We start from the raw sequence: 17,166 nt of genomic DNA on the forward strand, positions 1-17,166 counted from the left end.
TGAACTCAGAGCCTGAGAGGTATCTCTGAGCTTTTTTGTTGTTGTTTAAAGCTAGCACTCTACCACTTGAGCCACGGCACCATTTGCAGCTTTTTAGGTGTTTCATGGGAGATAAGTGTCTCAGAGACTTTTTTCCCCGGGCTGGCTTCAAACTGTGATCCTCAGGTCTCAGCCTCCTGAGTCGCTGGGATGACAGGCCATGAGCCACAGGCTCCTACCCAGAATCCTTTTGGTTTGATGACCTGTTTTGGTGACCCTCCTCCCAACTCTTAGCTGGGAGCAGCTGTCTCTGTAGTACGAAGGCTCACCTGATCTTTGGTTTGCCTGTCTTTTTTTGGGGGGGAGGTCTGGAGAGTGTTTAGATCTGTGGACAGTGAAGGGTATGTGGGAAGGAAGATCGCAGGGAGACGTCTCTGCTCCTGAACTCTCTGAACTCTTCCCAGGAGCCAGGCTGAGTTGTGCTGGTTTTATGACATGGTGTCTAGCCATGGCTGCCACCTGTAGTGTTCTAACACCCAGGGCAGGAGGTGCTTGGGCCTCCCCAGTATCACAGCCTGGGATATGGGGATCAGCCGGCCCCACCCCTAGAAGGGATCCCCGGTTCCCTGCACATGGAGGCCAAGAAGCTGGGCAAGGCCTCTCGAGACCTAGAGGAGTGCATCCTCTGCGGGGATCTTCACAAACGCAAAAGAATGGGCAGCTAGATGACCTGGGTTCGATGCCAGCTCTGCCTCAGCCTAGAGCGGAGGCAATAATTACCCCTCCAGCCTCAGTTTCCCCCGGGATGGACTGGATCAGATACCACCCACCTCAGAGAACACCGAAGAGGCCAAGGAGCCCCTGCCTGTGCTCTGGCCCTCTGCTGCCCACGTGTTCCTGGTCTGTTCTCTCTGGGTTGCATCTTCTCCTCAGGAAGGCGGACTCTGCGCTGCACAGGGTGGTACCCTGAGTTTCTGTGGGGAGCTGCCCCGTCCTGGCCACCTGCACCCCTGAGTTACTGACTCAGGATGCACAGGAGCTGAGGGGTGGCGGGATCCAGGGCTGGCTCTCAATCCCAAGGCTGTGTCCTGGAGCACCCACCGCCTCACTCCACACGCAGGTGTAAGAAGTCTGCACTCAAACCGGGTGCTGTGGCTCACACCTGTAATCCTAGATGCTCAGGAGGCTGAGATCTAAGGATAGTGGTTCAATACCAGCTGGGACAGGATGAGATGATGATGATGATGATGATTGGCGGTTCTGGTGCATGAACTCTGGGCTTGCTTTTTACGTGGCTAATTAGAGATAAAAGTCTCTGCTCACTGGGCTTGTGAGATTCTCATCTCCAATGGCCCACCAAAAAGCAAGAAGTGGATCTGTGATTCTAGTGGTAGAGCACCAGCCTTGAGCAAAAAAACTCAGGGACAGCGCCCAGGCCCTTGAATTGAAGCTCCAGACGAATATACAAAAGCAACCCATCAAGCAAGGGAAAGAAAGAAAGAAACGAAGAAAGAAAGAGAGAAAGGAAAGAAAGAACGAAAGAAAGGAAAGGAGGGAGGGAGAAAGGAAGGGAGAGAGGGAGAAAGGAAGGAAGGAAGGAAGGAAGGGGGAGAAATTGAGGAAATTGAGGGAGAGGGGCAGGGGGAGGAAGGAAGGAAAGGAGTGAGGGAGGAATCACCTTCACTCCATCTAGACTATGGTATCCATCCTCACAGGTATCACCTGTATACACAGCCCAGCCCTCAGAGCTGACACAGCCCAGACACACAGATTATGACCTGAAAGTGTGTGTGTGCTTAGATTGTTCCACCAAGCACAGAAAAAGACCATGACCGAGACACACCCAAAGCCAAGTCACACCATAAAGCTGTGTCTGGTTAATAGCTATGAGGACTTACTACGAAGGTATTATCACTAGGCTTTTCCAGAGAAGCTGATTCAATTTTTATGAGATAGAGAAAGCTTTTAGAACTGTAGCCTATCGTACAGCCGCAGAAACCGAGGGAAGGAACATGGGAAGGAGATTTCCAGCCCTGTGCTGGTGGCTCACGCCTGTCATCCTAGCTCCTCAGGAGGCTGAGATCTGACGATCGAGGTTCAAAGCCAGCCCGGGTCAGGAAAGCCCGCAAGACTCTTACCTCCAATTAACCAGCAGAAAACCAGAAGTGGAGGCGTGGCTCAAGTGGTAGAGCGCCCGCCTTGGTGTAAAAGCTCAGGGAGGGACAGCGCCCAGGACGCGAGTTCAAGAACCAAACCCGCCCCGCCACCCTCCCCGCCCGTGATTGATCTGCCCCCTCGGGCTTGGGGGAGCCCTGTGTCGGGGCGCGGGGGATCCGGCCCTGCGGGGAGCCGGCGGGCGGTGGAGACCAGCGGTGCGCAAACAACAAGCGACGCCCGGGTCGGGTGAACGGGGCGGCCGTGCGCAACGAAAAAGGAGGGAAGCGACACCGGGGGGGGAGGGGGGGCTCGCCCCGAGTCTCCGCGTCCAGCACGGAGAGCCCCCCACCCCGGGCCTGGGTAACGCGCGCACACGCACACGACACGCGCACACACGCACGCGCACACGACGCGCGCGCACACGCTGCCGGTGATTGGCGCCGCAGTGGGTGGCGAGGCGGAACTGGAGGGTGGTGGAAGAAAGTATTCGTTCCTCCCAGAAGCCCCGCAGACTCGATCCCTGTGGTCTTTTCTAGAAAGCGCTACCGTGCTGTTGCGCCAAGTTAAAGAGGAAAAAAAGCAGGAAGATGAGGGAGGAAGAAAGAAGGGGAGAGGAGGAAGGAAGGGAGGAAGAAGAGGGGGAAGAGGGAGGGGGAAAGAGAGGAGGGAGATGAGAAGGAGGGAAATGAGGAGGAAGAGACGGGGAGGAGGAGGGAGAGGAGGAGGAAGTGGAGGGGGAGGAGGGGGGAGAAGAGGAGGAAGTGGAGGGGGAGGAGGGGAGAGTGGGAAAAGGAGGAGGAAGAGGGAGAGGAGAGGAGGGGGAGGAGGGAGATGAGGATGGGGAGGAGGAGGAGGGGAAGAAGGAGGGAGATGAGAATGGGGATGAGGCGGGAGGAGAAGGGAGGAGGGGGAGGTGAAGGAGGAAGAGGGGGGAGGAGGAGGAGGGAGATGATGAGGATGGGGATGAGGCGGGAGGATGGAGATGAGGATGGGGAGGAGGAGGAGGAGGAGGAGGAGGAGGGAGATGAGGATAGGGAGGAGGCGGGAGGAGGGAGATGAGGATGGGATGAGGCGGGAGGATGGGGAGGAGGGGGAGGAGGAGGAGGAGGATGGAGATGAGGATGGGGAGGAGGAGGAGGAGGAGGGAGATGAGGATAGGGATGAGGCGGGAGGAGGGAGATGAGGATGGGATGAGGCGGGAGGAGGGAGGATGGGGAGGAAGGGGAGGAGGAGGAGGAGGAGGAGGGAGATGAGGATGGGGAGGAGGGGAGGGAGGCGGGGGGGAGGGGAGGGAGGCGGGGGGGAGGGAATGAATCAGGACCTGACTCCGTGACTCGGTCCCCCGCACTCCCTCCCCACTTCGCGCCCCGAAGTTTTCCGCGGGCCGTGCGGGGCGGGGGGACCCCAACGAGGAGGTCTCCCCAGTGCGGGGGGCCGTTGGCACCCGCCCTCCCCAGCCTGGAGCGGGCCGGCGGGAGCGGGTGAGGGCTCCGCCAGGCCCCTCCCCGCCCCTCCCTTCTCCAGGGGAGCTAATCCTTTAAATTTATTTAGACAGAGCGTTCGAGGACAGCCTCCTGCCGTCCTCCCCTAGCTGTCCCGCGCCCCGCAGGTCGGGAGGAAGCGCGGGGCTGCGGCGGGGACGCGGGGTCCCGGCAGGCTGGCGGGCCGCTGGGCCCGGGGGGAGCGGAGGGGCGGGGAGGGAAGAGCCCGGGTCCGGGTAAATTTCAGGGGGCGGGGCCTCTCCCCATTGTTTACTCCCAGCCAATCGAAGCTCGCTCGCTGCCTCCCAGCCAATCGTATTTCACCCCGCCCTCTTTCCTCCGGATCCGACCCCGCCCGCCAGCTCCCGGGCCCTCCCCCTCCTCCCTCCCGGCCCCTGCAAGCATCTTTCCTCCCCCCCCACCCCCCCCACAGCGGCTCAGGGGCAGCTCTTGGTGACGTCACAGATCCCGCCCCCGGCTCGGGCCCCCGAGCGCGGGGGGGGGGGCGAGTGCGTGCTGACGTCATGCTGCGTGCGGGGCCGGTGCGGAATCGCTCCTGCAACTCGGCGGGGCCGCGGAGTTAGTTAGCCAAGAGCCAAGGGCCGGGCGCGCGAGCCTGGTCCGCCTCCCGCCCCGGGGTCGCCGCGCTGCGCGCACGTCGCCTTCTGCATGGTGGATATTATTTTTCCCTGTCCTTTTCTAGGTGCTATGGGGGATCTCTCCAAGAGTAAGTGGCTCGTGGGCGCGCGCGCATGCATGCTTCAGCTTGGCCGAGCTGCGGCGGGATGGCTAACGCTTAGCGGATTCTACAAGTGGCAGGAGGCCGGCCAGAATTTAAAAACAAAGCAAAAAAAAATACCCCCAAACAAACCCCCAAACAACGAAGTCCCCGGCGCCCGCCTGCCCCGGCGCCCCGCGGTTCGGTGTGGTCCTCGGCGCCCGCGCTCGGCTGCTCTGACCTCGGGCTGTGAATTCTGCTGCTTTTTTTTTTCTTCCTCCAATGCGCTAAGACCATTAGGCTTGCTTTCGGGATGTGGATTTTTGTTGTTGTTGGTGGTGGTGATCTGCTTGTCGTTGCAAAGCTCGGGCGGGTTCTGGAAGGGGAGTTGCGGAACGGCCCAGGGCCGGGGAGCGGCGACTGAGCTCCGACCCCGCGGGCGGCGGCGATGGCACCGGAGGGAGTCGCCCCGGGGACGGAAATTCCGGCGCAGCACCGATCCGATCTGCCTCGGGGCCCGCACATCCAGGGTGCTTCTAGCTCTGGATTTCCCGTTTAAAAACCAAGAATTCGTGTCATCTTCCATTGGCGTCGTTACACGACGATCCCAACGCTTGTGTTTCCGTGATAGCGGAAAGCGTGCACAAAACCAGAAGACTTCATTTTTTCCCTCCCGCGGTCGCAGCTTTCCCCTGGTGGTCGCACTTCTTGCAAGAGGGAGCGGGCGAGGGGGAGCGAGCGAGCGAGCGGGCTGCGTCGGGGCCGGAGCCGGGCAGCCCGGCCGGGCCTGACACCGGGCCCCCGCGTCCCTTCCCCGGCAGAGAAGCCCGGGACGGCCATGTGCGTGGGCTGCGGGAGTCAGATCCACGACCAGTTCATCCTCCGCGTGTCGCCCGACCTGGAGTGGCACGCCGCCTGCCTCAAGTGCGCCGAGTGCAGCGAGTACCTGGACGAGACCTGCACGTGCTTCGTGAGAGACGGAAAAACCTACTGCAAGCGGGACTACGCCAGGTGAGGCCGCCGGGGCCCGGGGTTCGGCCGCCACCCGCCCTGGCCGTGGCCGTGGCCGGCGATCGGGGATGGCCGCCCGCCCCTGCGCTCCGGCCAGGCCAAGGCCGCCCTTCCTGGGGGTGGGGGGAGGGACGCCTGCAAGCCAGCCGGGTATTCGGGCCTGGCACCCTCGCAGGACGGGGGAAATCACCCGCAGGATCGGGGTCCCCGCAGCACCAGAGAGTCCCGGGAGCCGGGCGGGGGCAGCGGCGTGGACAGGCGGAGGCGATCGCAGGCCCCGCGCTGACGCGGGTCCCCGGCACCCCGGCACCCCCCACCCCCCGCAGGCTGTTCGGTATCAAGTGTGCCAAGTGCCAGGTGGGCTTCAGCAGCAGCGACCTGGTGATGCGGGCGCGGGACAGCGTGTACCACATCGAGTGCTTCCGCTGCTCGGTGTGCAGCCGCCAGCTGCTGCCCGGGGACGAGTTCTCGCTGCGGGAACACGAGCTGCTGTGCCGCGCCGACCACGGCCTCCTGCTGGAGCGCACGGCGCCCGGCAGCCCGCGCAGCCCCGGCCCGCTCCCCGGCGCCCGCGGCCTGCATCTGCCAGGTAAGCCGTGCGCCCCGGGCCTGACCGTGCGCCCCGGGGCCTGATCGTGCGTCCCCGGGGCCTGGCTGTGCGCCCCCGTGTCCTGACCGTGCGCCCCGGGCCTGGCTGTGCGCCCCCACGTCCTGACCGTGCGTCCCCGGGGCCTGGCCTCGCGCAGACGGCAGCGGTGTGCGCGGGGCATCTGAAAGGTGCAGAAGTTGTGGTTTGTGCTGGGTTCCTCCTCCAGGATCGCGGTTTTCTCTTAACGACAGGCCGGGAACCCGGCTGGGTGTTTCTGCTGGTGCCTGGGGTGGGGGTCACAGCTGGTAGAGGAGGGTGTGAGCTTGGGGCGTTGTGGGGGAACTGTGTGTTCTTCTACCAGGAGAATGGGGACGATGCTGGGAGCAGAAGAGCGATGGCAGCGGGGATCTGGAGGGGCTGCTGTTTAGGGGGCCTCTTGTTCGGGATATTTCCCCCCTCCAGGAATATGTGTGTATATAATCATCGGAGAGGAAAGATAGGCTTGCCTGTGTGTGTGTTGTGTGTGTCTAAGTGTGTACGGGCGAAATGCAGCTCCCAACTTAAAGCCCGGTCGTCGGGGCCACAGCCATGAGCCCACCGAAGGTGGCCAGCCATCCAAGCAAAGGCGGAGTGTCCTGTGTTTTGAGATCCCGTTAGAGGAAGAACTCAGCCAAGCACCGATTGAGTGGGAGGGAGGAGAAAGGCAGGCATGGTGGCGTCAGGTACTGAGGACAGACGGCCCTCACTGGGGTGTTGAGTTGCCCAGAGATTGGGCTCTGAATGAAGCACGGGCAGGTGAGGACGGATTGAAGCCTGGCGCCGGAGCCCGCAGGCGGCCGCCCGCCTCGGCCTCTGGCCCGGCCTCCCGCCCCGGATCTCCATCCCTTCCCTAGATGAGCAGGCCGGGGCCGGCGGGACTGCTCGTACCCAGACCCGCACTTGCATAAACAGCGCGGCCGGCCGGGGCCCGGGCTCCCCGGGGCCTCGCATCTCCCTACGGCTCCCCTTTGTCTGTGGGCCTGGGATCGGATTTGTCTCCCTAGATCCCCAGGCCAAGCGCGGGGAGTGTGAGCCGCGGCGGCCGGGAGTCCGGGGAGGGGGTGGCGGGGACCCCGGCTGAGGCTGCGGAGCGGGCGCGCAGGGCCGGGTCTGGGCCGGGGAGGCCGCGTGTGCCCTCCACCCCGCGCCCCGGCCCCATCCCGACCCCCCAGGATCGGCCCGGAGCGAGCTCCGCGCCGCCGGGCAGGGCCTCCCGCAGGCCCGAGGCGCTCAGCCCCGAAAACTCGCAGCTTTCTTCCCGAGGGCTCCGCCGGGGCAGCCCAGAGCTCAGCTTCCCGAGCACCCCCAGTTTACAATCCGACAGGAGAGGAGCCGCCCGGCTTGGCAGCCGGGGCGACCAGGGGAAATGCGCCCCTCTTCCCTGCGGAAGGCGGCGGCGGAGACGCACAATGGCGACATCGAATAGAAAAGGGAAACGAAATGGGGCCCCGGGCGGGTCGGCCGGTCTTGGGGAGCGGGGGGAGGGGGAGCTGGGTGCAGACCGTCGGCTCACCTGCGGCCCCCCCCCCCCGCCCCGCTCCCCGCCCCGCTCCCCGCCCCGCAGACCCCGGGCCCGGCCGCCAGCCCTCGCTGCGCCCGCACGTGCACAAGCAGGCGGAGAAGACGACCCGCGTGCGCACCGTGCTCAACGAGAAGCAGCTGCACACGCTGCGGACCTGCTACGCCGCCAACCCGCGGCCCGACGCGCTCATGAAGGAGCAGCTGGTGGAGATGACCGGCCTGAGCCCGCGGGTCATCCGCGTCTGGTTCCAGAACAAGCGCTGCAAAGACAAGAAGAAATCCATCCTCATGAAGCAGCTGCAGCAGCAGCAGCACAGCGACAAGACGGTGAGGGGGGCTGGGGGGGCAGGGGGGTGGGGTCCGCCCCCGGCGAGTCCCCCTCCCCCGGCCCTCTTTTTTTGGGGGCGTTCAGGGGGAACCCGAGTTTTGCAAATCACGTGGGTGTTTGGATCATCCGATCCAGCTTTGCTTTGAGAAGGGAGAAGGCTGGTTTATTTTTTTTTTCGTTGCTGGTCGTGGGGCCTGAGCTCTGGTCCTGGGTGCTGTCCCTCAGCTCTTCAGCTCAAGGCTGGCGCTCTACCGCTTGAGCCACGGCACCACTTCCGGTTTTCTGGTGGTTCATTGAAGAGTCTCATGGACTTTTTCTGCCCTGGGCTGGCTTTGAACTGTGATCCTCAGATCTCAGCCTCCTGAGTAGCTGGGATGGCAGGCACAGGTTGTGTTTGAGGTGTGTGTGTGTGTGTGTGTGTGTGTGTGTGTGTGCCTGTGTAGGTGTGTAGATTAGATGCAGGGGTTTGTCTCCTCCCTGAGGCAGCCTGGTGTTGGGGGACCCCGGGCGGGGGCGCTCAGGGAGGAGCCGGGTTTCCGAGCTGTCCCCGGAGGGCTGGGGTTGGGGGCGCAGGCTCTGCCCGCACCAGCCCAAGGCTGGGTTCCCAGGGTCCTGGTTTGTGGGTGCCGAGCTGGGGTCAGTGTAGGGTATGCACTCCCCCAAACCCCTGCAGGCCCCAACCCTTCTTCAAACCTAGTGGAAAAGGCCAGACCTGAGCTCGGTTCCCTCCTCTGTCCCCATCCCCTCCCCGCCCTCCCGCAGAGCCTGCAGGGCCTGACCGGGACCCCGCTGGTGGCCGGGAGCCCCATCCGCCACGACAGCGCGGTGCAGGGCAGCGCCGTGGAGGTGCAGACCTACCAGCCGCCCTGGAAAGCGCTCAGCGAGTTCGCGCTGCAGAGCGACCTGGACCAGCCCGCCTTCCAGCAGCTGGTGAGGCCCGGCCCAGCCCTGGGGACCCCCCTCCCACGAGTGCGGAGGGGCGGGCCGCCCCTGGCCAAGGCGGTGGTGGGCATCGCGGGCAGGGCCTGTGCCCCGGCCACGAGGGAGTGGCGGCGGAGCCTGGGGGACCCGGCCTGCCCACCCCCCACCCCGGCTGGTCCCCAGTCCGGGCAGGCCACCACCCCGTGTTCTTCCCGTGTCCGCCCGCCCCCAGGTGTCCTTCTCCGAGTCCGGCTCCCTGGGCAACTCGTCCGGCAGCGACGTGACCTCGCTGTCCTCGCAGCTCCCGGACACCCCCAACAGCATGGTGCCCAGCCCCGTGGAGACGTGAGGCGGACGCGCCGCTCCGCCGCCGGCGCGGGCCTGCATGCTCCCCGCACAGCACGAGACTCCCGCTCCGCCCGGGCCCGGGGCGGCTCCGAACGCTCTCTCCGCGCCTTTGTCATTAATTATTGTTATTTAAAGAGAGAAAAGAGAGAGAGGGAGAGAGAGGAGAGAGGTGGAGGAAGCCGCGCGGAGCAGCGCCAGGGCGCCCCCTGCGCCCCCAAGCCCGCGGGCCTGGGCTCCCAGGACTTGGATTGTTTTATTTTTATTTCTATCCCCCCCCACCTCCTTCTCCAAAAGCAGAATTCGGGGCCGGCCGGTGGCGCGCGCCCCGCCGTCACGCTAGCTGCTCAGGAGGGCTGAGCTGTGAGGATCGGGGGGCGGGGGGGGGGGTCCCCAGCCAGGCAGGGCCCGGGAAAGCGTGTGAGACGCCGATCTCCAACGAACCAGCAAAAAAAACCCAGCTGGAAATGGAGCTGCGTGGCTCAAGTGACAGCAGCCTGGGGCGGGAACGCTGAGGGACAGCGCCAGGTCCGGCCGGCACACAGAGGAAACAATTATATATACACATATATATGCGTACATATATGTATATATATATATATATATGTACGTTCTGGGGTTTGCCCGGGCCGCCCGCGCCCCCTCGGCCGCCGCCCCGACCCGCGGGGTCCCCCCCACCCCCAAAGCGCACGATTGCTGGAGGCTGGGGGTGGGGAGATTAACCGAACAGAGCCGGGACCCTGAGAAATGTGTTAAATGATGACCCCGGAGGACCGAGCGCCTGAGCCTTTGCCGAACAAACGTAAGTTATTGTTATTTATTGTCGCGGACGAATATTTTGATCTTAATAAAAAATAACCATCACCACCACCACCATTATCATCATCACCCGATGCCGAGCGGCCCCGGCGGCGGCGCCCGGGAAGGCTGGGGTTGTTGTTTTTTGGTTTCCCAGGAAAGTTTTGTTTCCAAGGGTCAGGGAATCCCGATCCCGCCGCGCGCGCCGGAGCCCCGAGCTCGCGCCCGGGACTCGCGCGCCCCCGCGACCAGGGGCGTGGCCAGGGGCGTGGCCACGGAGGGATTGGACGCCGAGCCGGACGGGGGCGTGGCCTGCGGGGAGGAAAGCTGGGTGCGCGTGCCCGCGACCTCGGCCTTTCCGGGAGTAGCGCGCGCTCCTGCCAGGATACCCGGGAGCCGGGCGGGCGGGCGCCCGAGGGTGCGCCAGGGGACGGGGTTTGCGCGGGAGATCCGCAGCGCTGGTGGCCACGCGCGCCCTGGGGGCTTGGCCGTCCCGAGTTTGGAGGGGGAGGGATCTTCGACTTCTCCCTGAACTTGGAGCCGGGGCTCTCGGTTCTCGCCGCTCCTCACCTTCCTTGCACTTCTTCTGGTCCACGATCCGTTTGCGAACGCGAAGGTTCCAAGGCCGGGGCGGGTCCCCCGCAGCCCAGGCCCGGCCCGGCCCTTCCGCGCGCGTCCCCGGGCCCGCCGAGGGCGCGCGCGCGTGCGCGACTGGACGGGTCCCGCTGCGTTTATTAATTCCCCCGTCTAGACAGAGGACGCGGCCGGGCGGCGGCCCCTTATCTGCCTCTGGCATCACCTGCAAGCGATACACCGAGCGAGCCTCCGCCGGCCCCGCGGCCTGCATCGCCCTCGCGGCGGCCCGGGGAAGTCAGTCCACCAGAACCAGTCTGGCGTGTCTCCCGTTTATTTTCTTTCCAGACCCGAAATGGAAGGGGATGGGGGTGGGGGGTGGGGGGGTGCCCGGGAGGAGGGCGCGCAGGGGCGGGGGGGGGCGGAGAGGAGGGCGCGCAGGGGCCCTGCCCCCCCCCTGCCCAGGTCACCTGGTGTGACATTTCAACTCCTGCGACTTGTTTTTCCTGAAAACTGGCTTCGGTGATCGCAGGAAATAACCGAGAGATAGTGAATCTCTAGCGCACACGCGCACGCGCGCACACAGAGCCAGGGGGCTCAGGTTTTACCCTCTACAACTACTTAACCCTTTGGCAACCCCGGGAAGAGTGGACTGGTGTCTTTCCAGGCGGGAATTGGTGTGTGGCATTGCTTTGTCCATTTTCTGGCTCTTGGAATTAACAACAATAACAACAAAAAAACACAAACAAAACAAAACCCGCCGTGCCATCCTTTTTAGTTCGAAAGTGCCAAGGGCACAGTGGCTGCCATCCTAGTTTAGGTACAAGCTGGTGATATTAAAATATTAAAGATCACACACACATGTTCCTGGAGGTCAGCTTGCAGAGACACCGGGGCTGCGTGGAGCAGCCCAGCCACTGGGTTTTTGTTTGTTTTTGGTTTTGTTTTGAAGCAGATCTCCTCACCCGCCTCCCAGCCTCCATTAGGGTCTGAAGCCTTGCTGCTCATTATTAAAGGAAAATGGCAAGAGGTGAACGTCAAGGTGATGTTAGCATACATCGCGAAGGGGCTTCTCCCTGCTCGGGGATTAGGAAATGGAGACGGGCAGGGTTAATGAGGACCAGCCTTACCTCGCCAGCGCACAGAACCGGTTTTAATAACCCGAGCGATTCCGAGTTTTTCTAACTCACACCATTCCTTCCCAAATGGAAAGACAACTTGGCCTCTTTTACCTCCTGTCTGATTATTGCCTAGGACTAAAACTTCCAATACCTGTTACTTTGGGATACTTTTGATTTATTTAGAAAAATTGGTTTTCACCTATTTTATTTTATTTTATGGGGCTTGAACTCAGGGCCTGGATACTGTCCCTTTGCCTTTCCACGCATGGCTATCAGTTTAAGCCACAGCTCCACTTCAGGCTTTTTTTTTTTTTTTTGGTTCTTTTTGGTGGTAAATGGGAGGTAAGAGTCTCAAGGGGTTTCCTACCTGAGCCGGCTTCAAACTGTGATGCTCAGATCTCAGCTTCTTGAGTAGCTCCGATTATAGGCATGAGCTACCAGTGCCTGGCTACATCTAATTTTTTTTTTCTTTTGGGTCCGTTCGTGAGGCCTGAACTCTGGGCCTGGGCGCTGTCCCTGAGCTTCTTTTGCTCAAGGCTAGCGCTCTACCACTTGAGCCACAGCACCACTTCCGGCTTTTTTCTTTTTGCTTATGTGGTGCTGAGGAATCGAACCCAGGGCCTCATGCATGCAAGGCAAGCGCTCTACCACTGAACTACCTTCCCAGCCCATACATCTAACTTTTTTAAAAAAAAATTTAAAGTGTATATCTTCATTATAAAAACATTAAAAACTAAAAAGTCAATTATTAAAAAGGAACTAACGAGTTCTTGAATAAAGATGTCATGAATCGTTAATTAGCTCTGAATTTTTGCTTCTTATAAACATATTTCACAAATGGAAACATCTACCTACCTTATTAAAATGATATTCCTCCTCATCCACAGATCAAAATCCTGATTCATCTTTTCAATATTTATGAATGTGTCTTTTTATACTATTGGAAAATGATCTGGATAAACGTGGTTAATATGTCTGGATCTCTCTGTATAGCTGAGTCAAGCTTTTTTTTTTCTTTTTTTCTTCCTCTCTTTTGCAGTTTCTAGCCCCCCCCCCCCCCCGGGTGCATTGTTTCCCCTTTGAGTTTCAAGGAAAGGGGTGTAACTCTGGAACCTTATTACAGTGCTCCTGGAGAGGTGTCAGGTCTATGGTGGCTACATGAATACATATCAGTTTAACGGGTTCCCAGGTGATCTTTAACCATCTTCTGTAATTCAGTAAGGATTTGCCTGCAAATTAAATTACCTTCTGACAATGACAAGTGTTGGGTTTTTTTATGTTCGCTGAACTTTTGATACTTAGTTTTCTAGTTGAAAAAACAACTTAATTCAAGAAAAGAAGCCGGGGTGTTCAATTGGAGTGAGTGATTCACAGCTGGGTGACCTTGGAATACGGACCCCCCCCCCCGCCCCCCTCTGTGAAGCTGCGATTCCCGGAGGTGGACGTTGCTGGAAGTTTCTGGCTCTGCGACCCACGGGTTTGTACCTGCTGTGAGTCCGCAGGCTCCGGGAGGCGCCCGCGGGGTCGCGGCCGCGGGCAGGACGCAGCCGGCGGCTCTGAAGGCGGAACGGCTGGAAGCTCTCTCGGGTCAGCGCTGAGCGCAGCCGCGGCGCGGGCTCAACCGAGGCGCCGTCCGAGACGGTTCTGCGGAGAAGCGGGGAATCAGCCGCCGCCGCCCGGGGAGGCGCGGGGGGGGGGGCGCGCGGGGGACGCCCGGGGGGTGCGCGGGGCGGCGCGGGGCCCCGGGGGGCGCGGGGAGGCCCGGGAGCCGCAGCCGGCCGCGGGCGTCCACGCAGGGGCTCGCTGCGCCCGACGAGGGCGTCTGATGGACGGGGACGTGAACGCTCCGGGAGAGGCTGCGGTGCCCGGGCCGTCAGGGGGACGGGCGGCCCGCGGCGGCCGGTACCTGAGCCCCGGGAGCCCGAACGGGCGCCGGGAAACGCGGCCTGAGCCCCAGCCCGGCCGCCGCAGCCCCGCGGCTGTGCGGTGCGCCCTACATCCGGGGCCTTCAGGAGCCCCGCCCGGGACGGGGGGGGGGGGGAGGGGGGGGCGCCGGGCGGTGACTGGGGCGGGCGGGGCGCCGGGCGGGGGGGGGGGCACGGGGGGGGGGCGCCGGGCGGGGGGGCGCCGGGCGTGGGGGGCACGGGGGGGGCGCCGGGTGGGGGGGCACAGGGGGGGCGCCGGGCGGGGGGGCACGGGGGGGGCGCCGGGCGGTGACTGGGGTGGGGGGGCGCCGGGCGGGGGGGGGGCGGGGAGGCATGGGGGGCGCCGGGCGGGGGGGGGGCGGGGAGGCATGGGGGGCGCCGGGCGGGGGGGGCGCCGGGCGGGGGGGGGCGGGGAGGCATGGGGGGCGCCGGGCGGGGGGGCGCCGGGCGGGGGGGCACGGGCGGGGCGCCGCTCCCTCTCCGGGGCAGGACCCACCTGCGAAGGTGGCAGAGGACGGAGCCCCGCGCAGGGGGTGCGCAGGGCGCGTGGCGACGCCCCACTTCCTCCCGGTTAACCAGACCCAGGAGGTTCCCCGCTGCCCCGGGCCGGGGTGTCCAGGAGGCCGAGGTCCGCGCTGGGTTCAGGGTTCAGGCTTCAAGGTCACGGCCGGAGTCTGCCCTTGGGAAGCGCGCCCCTGGGGCCCGGGGCGGCGCCCGCAGCCCCCCCCCCCCCCCCCCCCCCCCCCCGCCCCGTCCCCGCCCCGTCCCCGCGGGCCAGGTGCGGCCCCGCCGGCCCGGGGCTGCGGACCCCCCACGGAGGCCCCTCGGGGCGCGGGGACCCCCAGGGCGGGCCGGGCAGCCCCTCAGCTCTGCCGAGCAGTAACGGCTTTTTGGCAAGTTTCCGACCTGATAAGGCGTCTGCCCCGCGGCGGGCGCGGCCTGCGGGCCGGGGCCTCCCTGCGGCGAGGGCGGGCGCGGGGCTCAGGGCGAGGGGGCGGGGGGCTCCCGGGGTGCGGGGTGCGGGGCTCCCGGGGCGCGGGGCTCAGGGCGAGGGGCGGGGGGCGCGGGGCTCAGGGCGAGGGGTGCGGGGCTCCCGGGGCGCGGGATGAGGGGCTCAGGGCGAGGGGTGCGGGGCTCCCGGGGCGCGGGATGAGGGGCTCAGGGCGAGGGGCTCCCGGGGCGCGGGGTGCGGGGCGGGGCCGGCCTCTCCATCGCGCTGCGCCCTCCCCCCCAGCCCTTGGGGTCCCCAGCCGGCCCCCCCCCCCGCAGGCCGGACTTCGGGGTCCCCAGTCCGGGCTCCCCTCGGCCTCCACAGCCCAGGCCCCGCCGGGGGTCCCGCAGCCGCGCACGCGCGGGCCGGCCGGGGCCGGGAAGGAGCGCTGCCCCTGCCCGCACGGCTCGGGCTCCTTCCAGCAGTTTCTTCCCGGCCGGCCCCGACCTTCATCACCACTTCATCACCAGGTTTGAGTTAAGAACCGTCCAGGTTCCCGGGAAGGCGGGGCCGCGGCGCGGACTCCCGTGGCCCCACGCACACCATCGGACCGGGACACCGATCCAAGCCTCATAAAGGAACACTTGGCGCAGACAAACTTCAATGCACTTTAATTTAAAGATCCGTCAGGACTCAGCATCAACACTTTTCGTTCAAGATTGCATTGGCTTAACATGACACAACACCGAAAACAGAATAAGTTACTTTATTACAACAAAACAGACTTGCTAACGTCGTCTAATCGCGGCCATATTACAAACGGGAATTATGTATATTATAGTCATAGAAAGGAAGTTAACAAACTGCAAAAAACATTGGGCAGAAATGAAATCAACTTGCAAAATTAGGAAGAAGAGGGAAGTATCTACACCATTATAAATAGAACAAAAAATATATACCATATCTACAGTGCTGGGAGCCAGGTCCCTCCAGAGACCCTGCCTGAAACGTCGGCAAAGGGGTGCAAACAGAACCAGCGGAGACTTTTATTCCTTCTCTTTTTTCAAGAAAAACTGCCGCGCGTCTTCCCAGGCGTGTTGAGGAAATCTATTCGCCAGTTCAAGGTAGTTGTGGGAAACAAGGTGCTTTCCTGAGAGGAGCAAATTGAACCGAGTTAAATTCTTTGAAGTTTAATTAGTGGAAACTTATTTTGGTATCTGAGCACAAAATGGAGTCATATACTTAAAATAAACCAACTACACATTTTATGTAAATACAGTGAGGGCCTTATCTCTAGTCATCTGTCTACAGTGTAAACAACTCTAATACACTTTTGAACCACAATTCAGTTGGAGCGGCTAATATCTTCAGACCCTAAGCTATATATAAAACATTTTATGAAAAAAAATCTTTCAGAACTCCAGAATAAGAACATTTAGGGAAAAATATATGCAGTAAAAAAAAAGTGAGTCATATATGCTATCTTTATTGAACAGATAAATCTGTGTGCAAATGGTAAAGTTTTTATTTCAGTACTGGGGTATGAACTCAGGGCCTGGGTGTTGTCCTTCAGCTTTTTTGCTCAATGCTGGTGCTCTACCACTTGAACCATACTTCCATGTCTGCTTTTTTTGGTGGTTAATTGGAGATGAGCGTCTCCTGGATTTGTCTGCCTGAGCTGGCTCTGAACCATGATCCTCAGATCTCAGCCTCCAGGGCAGCCTGGATTACAGGCGTGAGCCATGGGTGCCTGGCCTTAGTAACGCTTTTAGAATGCTGGAATCAAACTCAGGGTCTTGTACAGGCTAAGGATAAGCTCTACCACCATGCCACACCCCAAGCCCAAACAGGGCCGTTCCTGTTCTAAGGAAATCAACTTCAACTTAAATATATTTGTAATCGTCCAAATCTGTGCTGAGTCGTCCATCCACTGGATGGCCAGGGACACAGCGAAGTGGACAGGGCGAAGGCTGTGATGCGCTAAGCCAAGAGGTTCACCCATGCCGTGAACTCAAAATGTCTTGGCACGTTTTATGGCAGTCTACCCTGAGCACAAGGGGGACAGGCACATCCCAGGAGCACACTGGCCTCGTGGGCTTTGCATCGGGTGGGCAGATCATGAGCTGTCAGTCAGTAACACAGGGTGGGCCCCTTCCAACAAAGCAGGGATGGAGGACTGACTGTCATCAGCTGTCCTGTGAAGCCCGTGACTAGGGAACATGGAAGCAGGGAAGACCATGGTCCTTTGTTCTGGGATCTTCCTTCCGGATAGGCAGCAAGTGGTGGCTCATCTTTTTGGATGAGAGAAAAAGCAAGAAAGAATGTCTACACAGGCTAGGTGCCTGTAATTCTTGCTATTCAGGAGGCTGAGATCTGAGGATCACAGTTCAAAGCCAGCCTAGGCAGGAAAGTCCATGAGACTCTTATCTCCAATGAAAAGAAAAAGCCAGAAGTATCGCCAAGTGCTAGAGCACCAGGCTTGAATGAAAAAGCTAATAAGCAAGAGGACAAAGCCCTGAGCACAAGTCCCAGCATTGGTGCACACGCACGCGTGCACCCCCCCACACCCACGCACACCCACACGAATGTCTACAAGTCTCACTGGTGATAATATGTTCGAATATTTTTTTCTAAGTATCTTCGTATATTCAAAATTCAAACTGTTTCCTAAGAAACTAACCAACTCTGCAGATTTCGCTGGTGTCCTTTAGTTTCTTTCTTTCTTTTTT

The 17,166-nt window shown here is 61.6% G+C and overlaps 2 protein-coding genes across 3 annotated transcripts in view; one reads left to right on the top strand and one right to left on the bottom strand.

The window, feature by feature from the left end:
• Positions 1 to 4,286: 4,286 nt before the first annotated feature.
• Positions 4,287 to 9,093, top strand: Isl2 (ISL LIM homeobox 2). Its single transcript, XM_042697782.1, has 6 exons — positions 4,287 to 4,344; positions 5,157 to 5,346; positions 5,673 to 5,935; positions 7,539 to 7,822; positions 8,586 to 8,753; positions 8,977 to 9,093. Exons 1-6 carry the CDS (start codon positions 4,287 to 4,289, stop codon positions 9,091 to 9,093), a joined length of 1,080 nt encoding a protein of 359 aa, XP_042553716.1.
• Positions 9,094 to 15,187: 6,094 nt separating this feature from the next.
• Scaper (S-phase cyclin A associated protein in the ER) overlaps positions 15,188 to 17,166 on the bottom strand; it is a 214,986-nt gene continuing 213,007 nt past the window's right edge. For both annotated transcript variants that reach the window (XM_042697751.1, XM_042697750.1), the window contains exon 32: positions 15,188 to 15,587. In XM_042697751.1, the coding sequence (XP_042553685.1) occupies positions 15,484 to 15,587 (104 nt within the window). In that variant the 3' untranslated portion in view covers positions 15,188 to 15,483. The remainder of the gene's footprint in view (positions 15,588 to 17,166) is intronic.

The sequence above is a fragment of the Dipodomys spectabilis genome, unplaced genomic scaffold (genome assembly GCF_019054845.1).
Source record: "Dipodomys spectabilis isolate Male_0828 unplaced genomic scaffold, ASM1905484v1 ptg000228l, whole genome shotgun sequence".
In the NCBI taxonomy this organism is placed as follows: domain Eukaryota; kingdom Metazoa; phylum Chordata; class Mammalia; order Rodentia; family Heteromyidae; genus Dipodomys; species Dipodomys spectabilis.

Excerpts from the sequence above, each read along its gene's own strand:
- Isl2 (XM_042697782.1), top strand. The coding sequence starts at position 4,287 with ATGGTGGATATTATTTTTCCCTGTCCTTTTCTAGGTGCTATGGGGGAT. Across the intron at positions 5,347-5,672 it reads TGCAAGCGGGACTACGCCAG|GCTGTTCGGTATCAAGTGTG; the intron begins GTGAGGCCGCCG and ends CACCCCCCGCAG. Across the intron at positions 5,936-7,538 it reads CCGCGGCCTGCATCTGCCAG|ACCCCGGGCCCGGCCGCCAG; the intron begins GTAAGCCGTGCG and ends CCCGCCCCGCAG.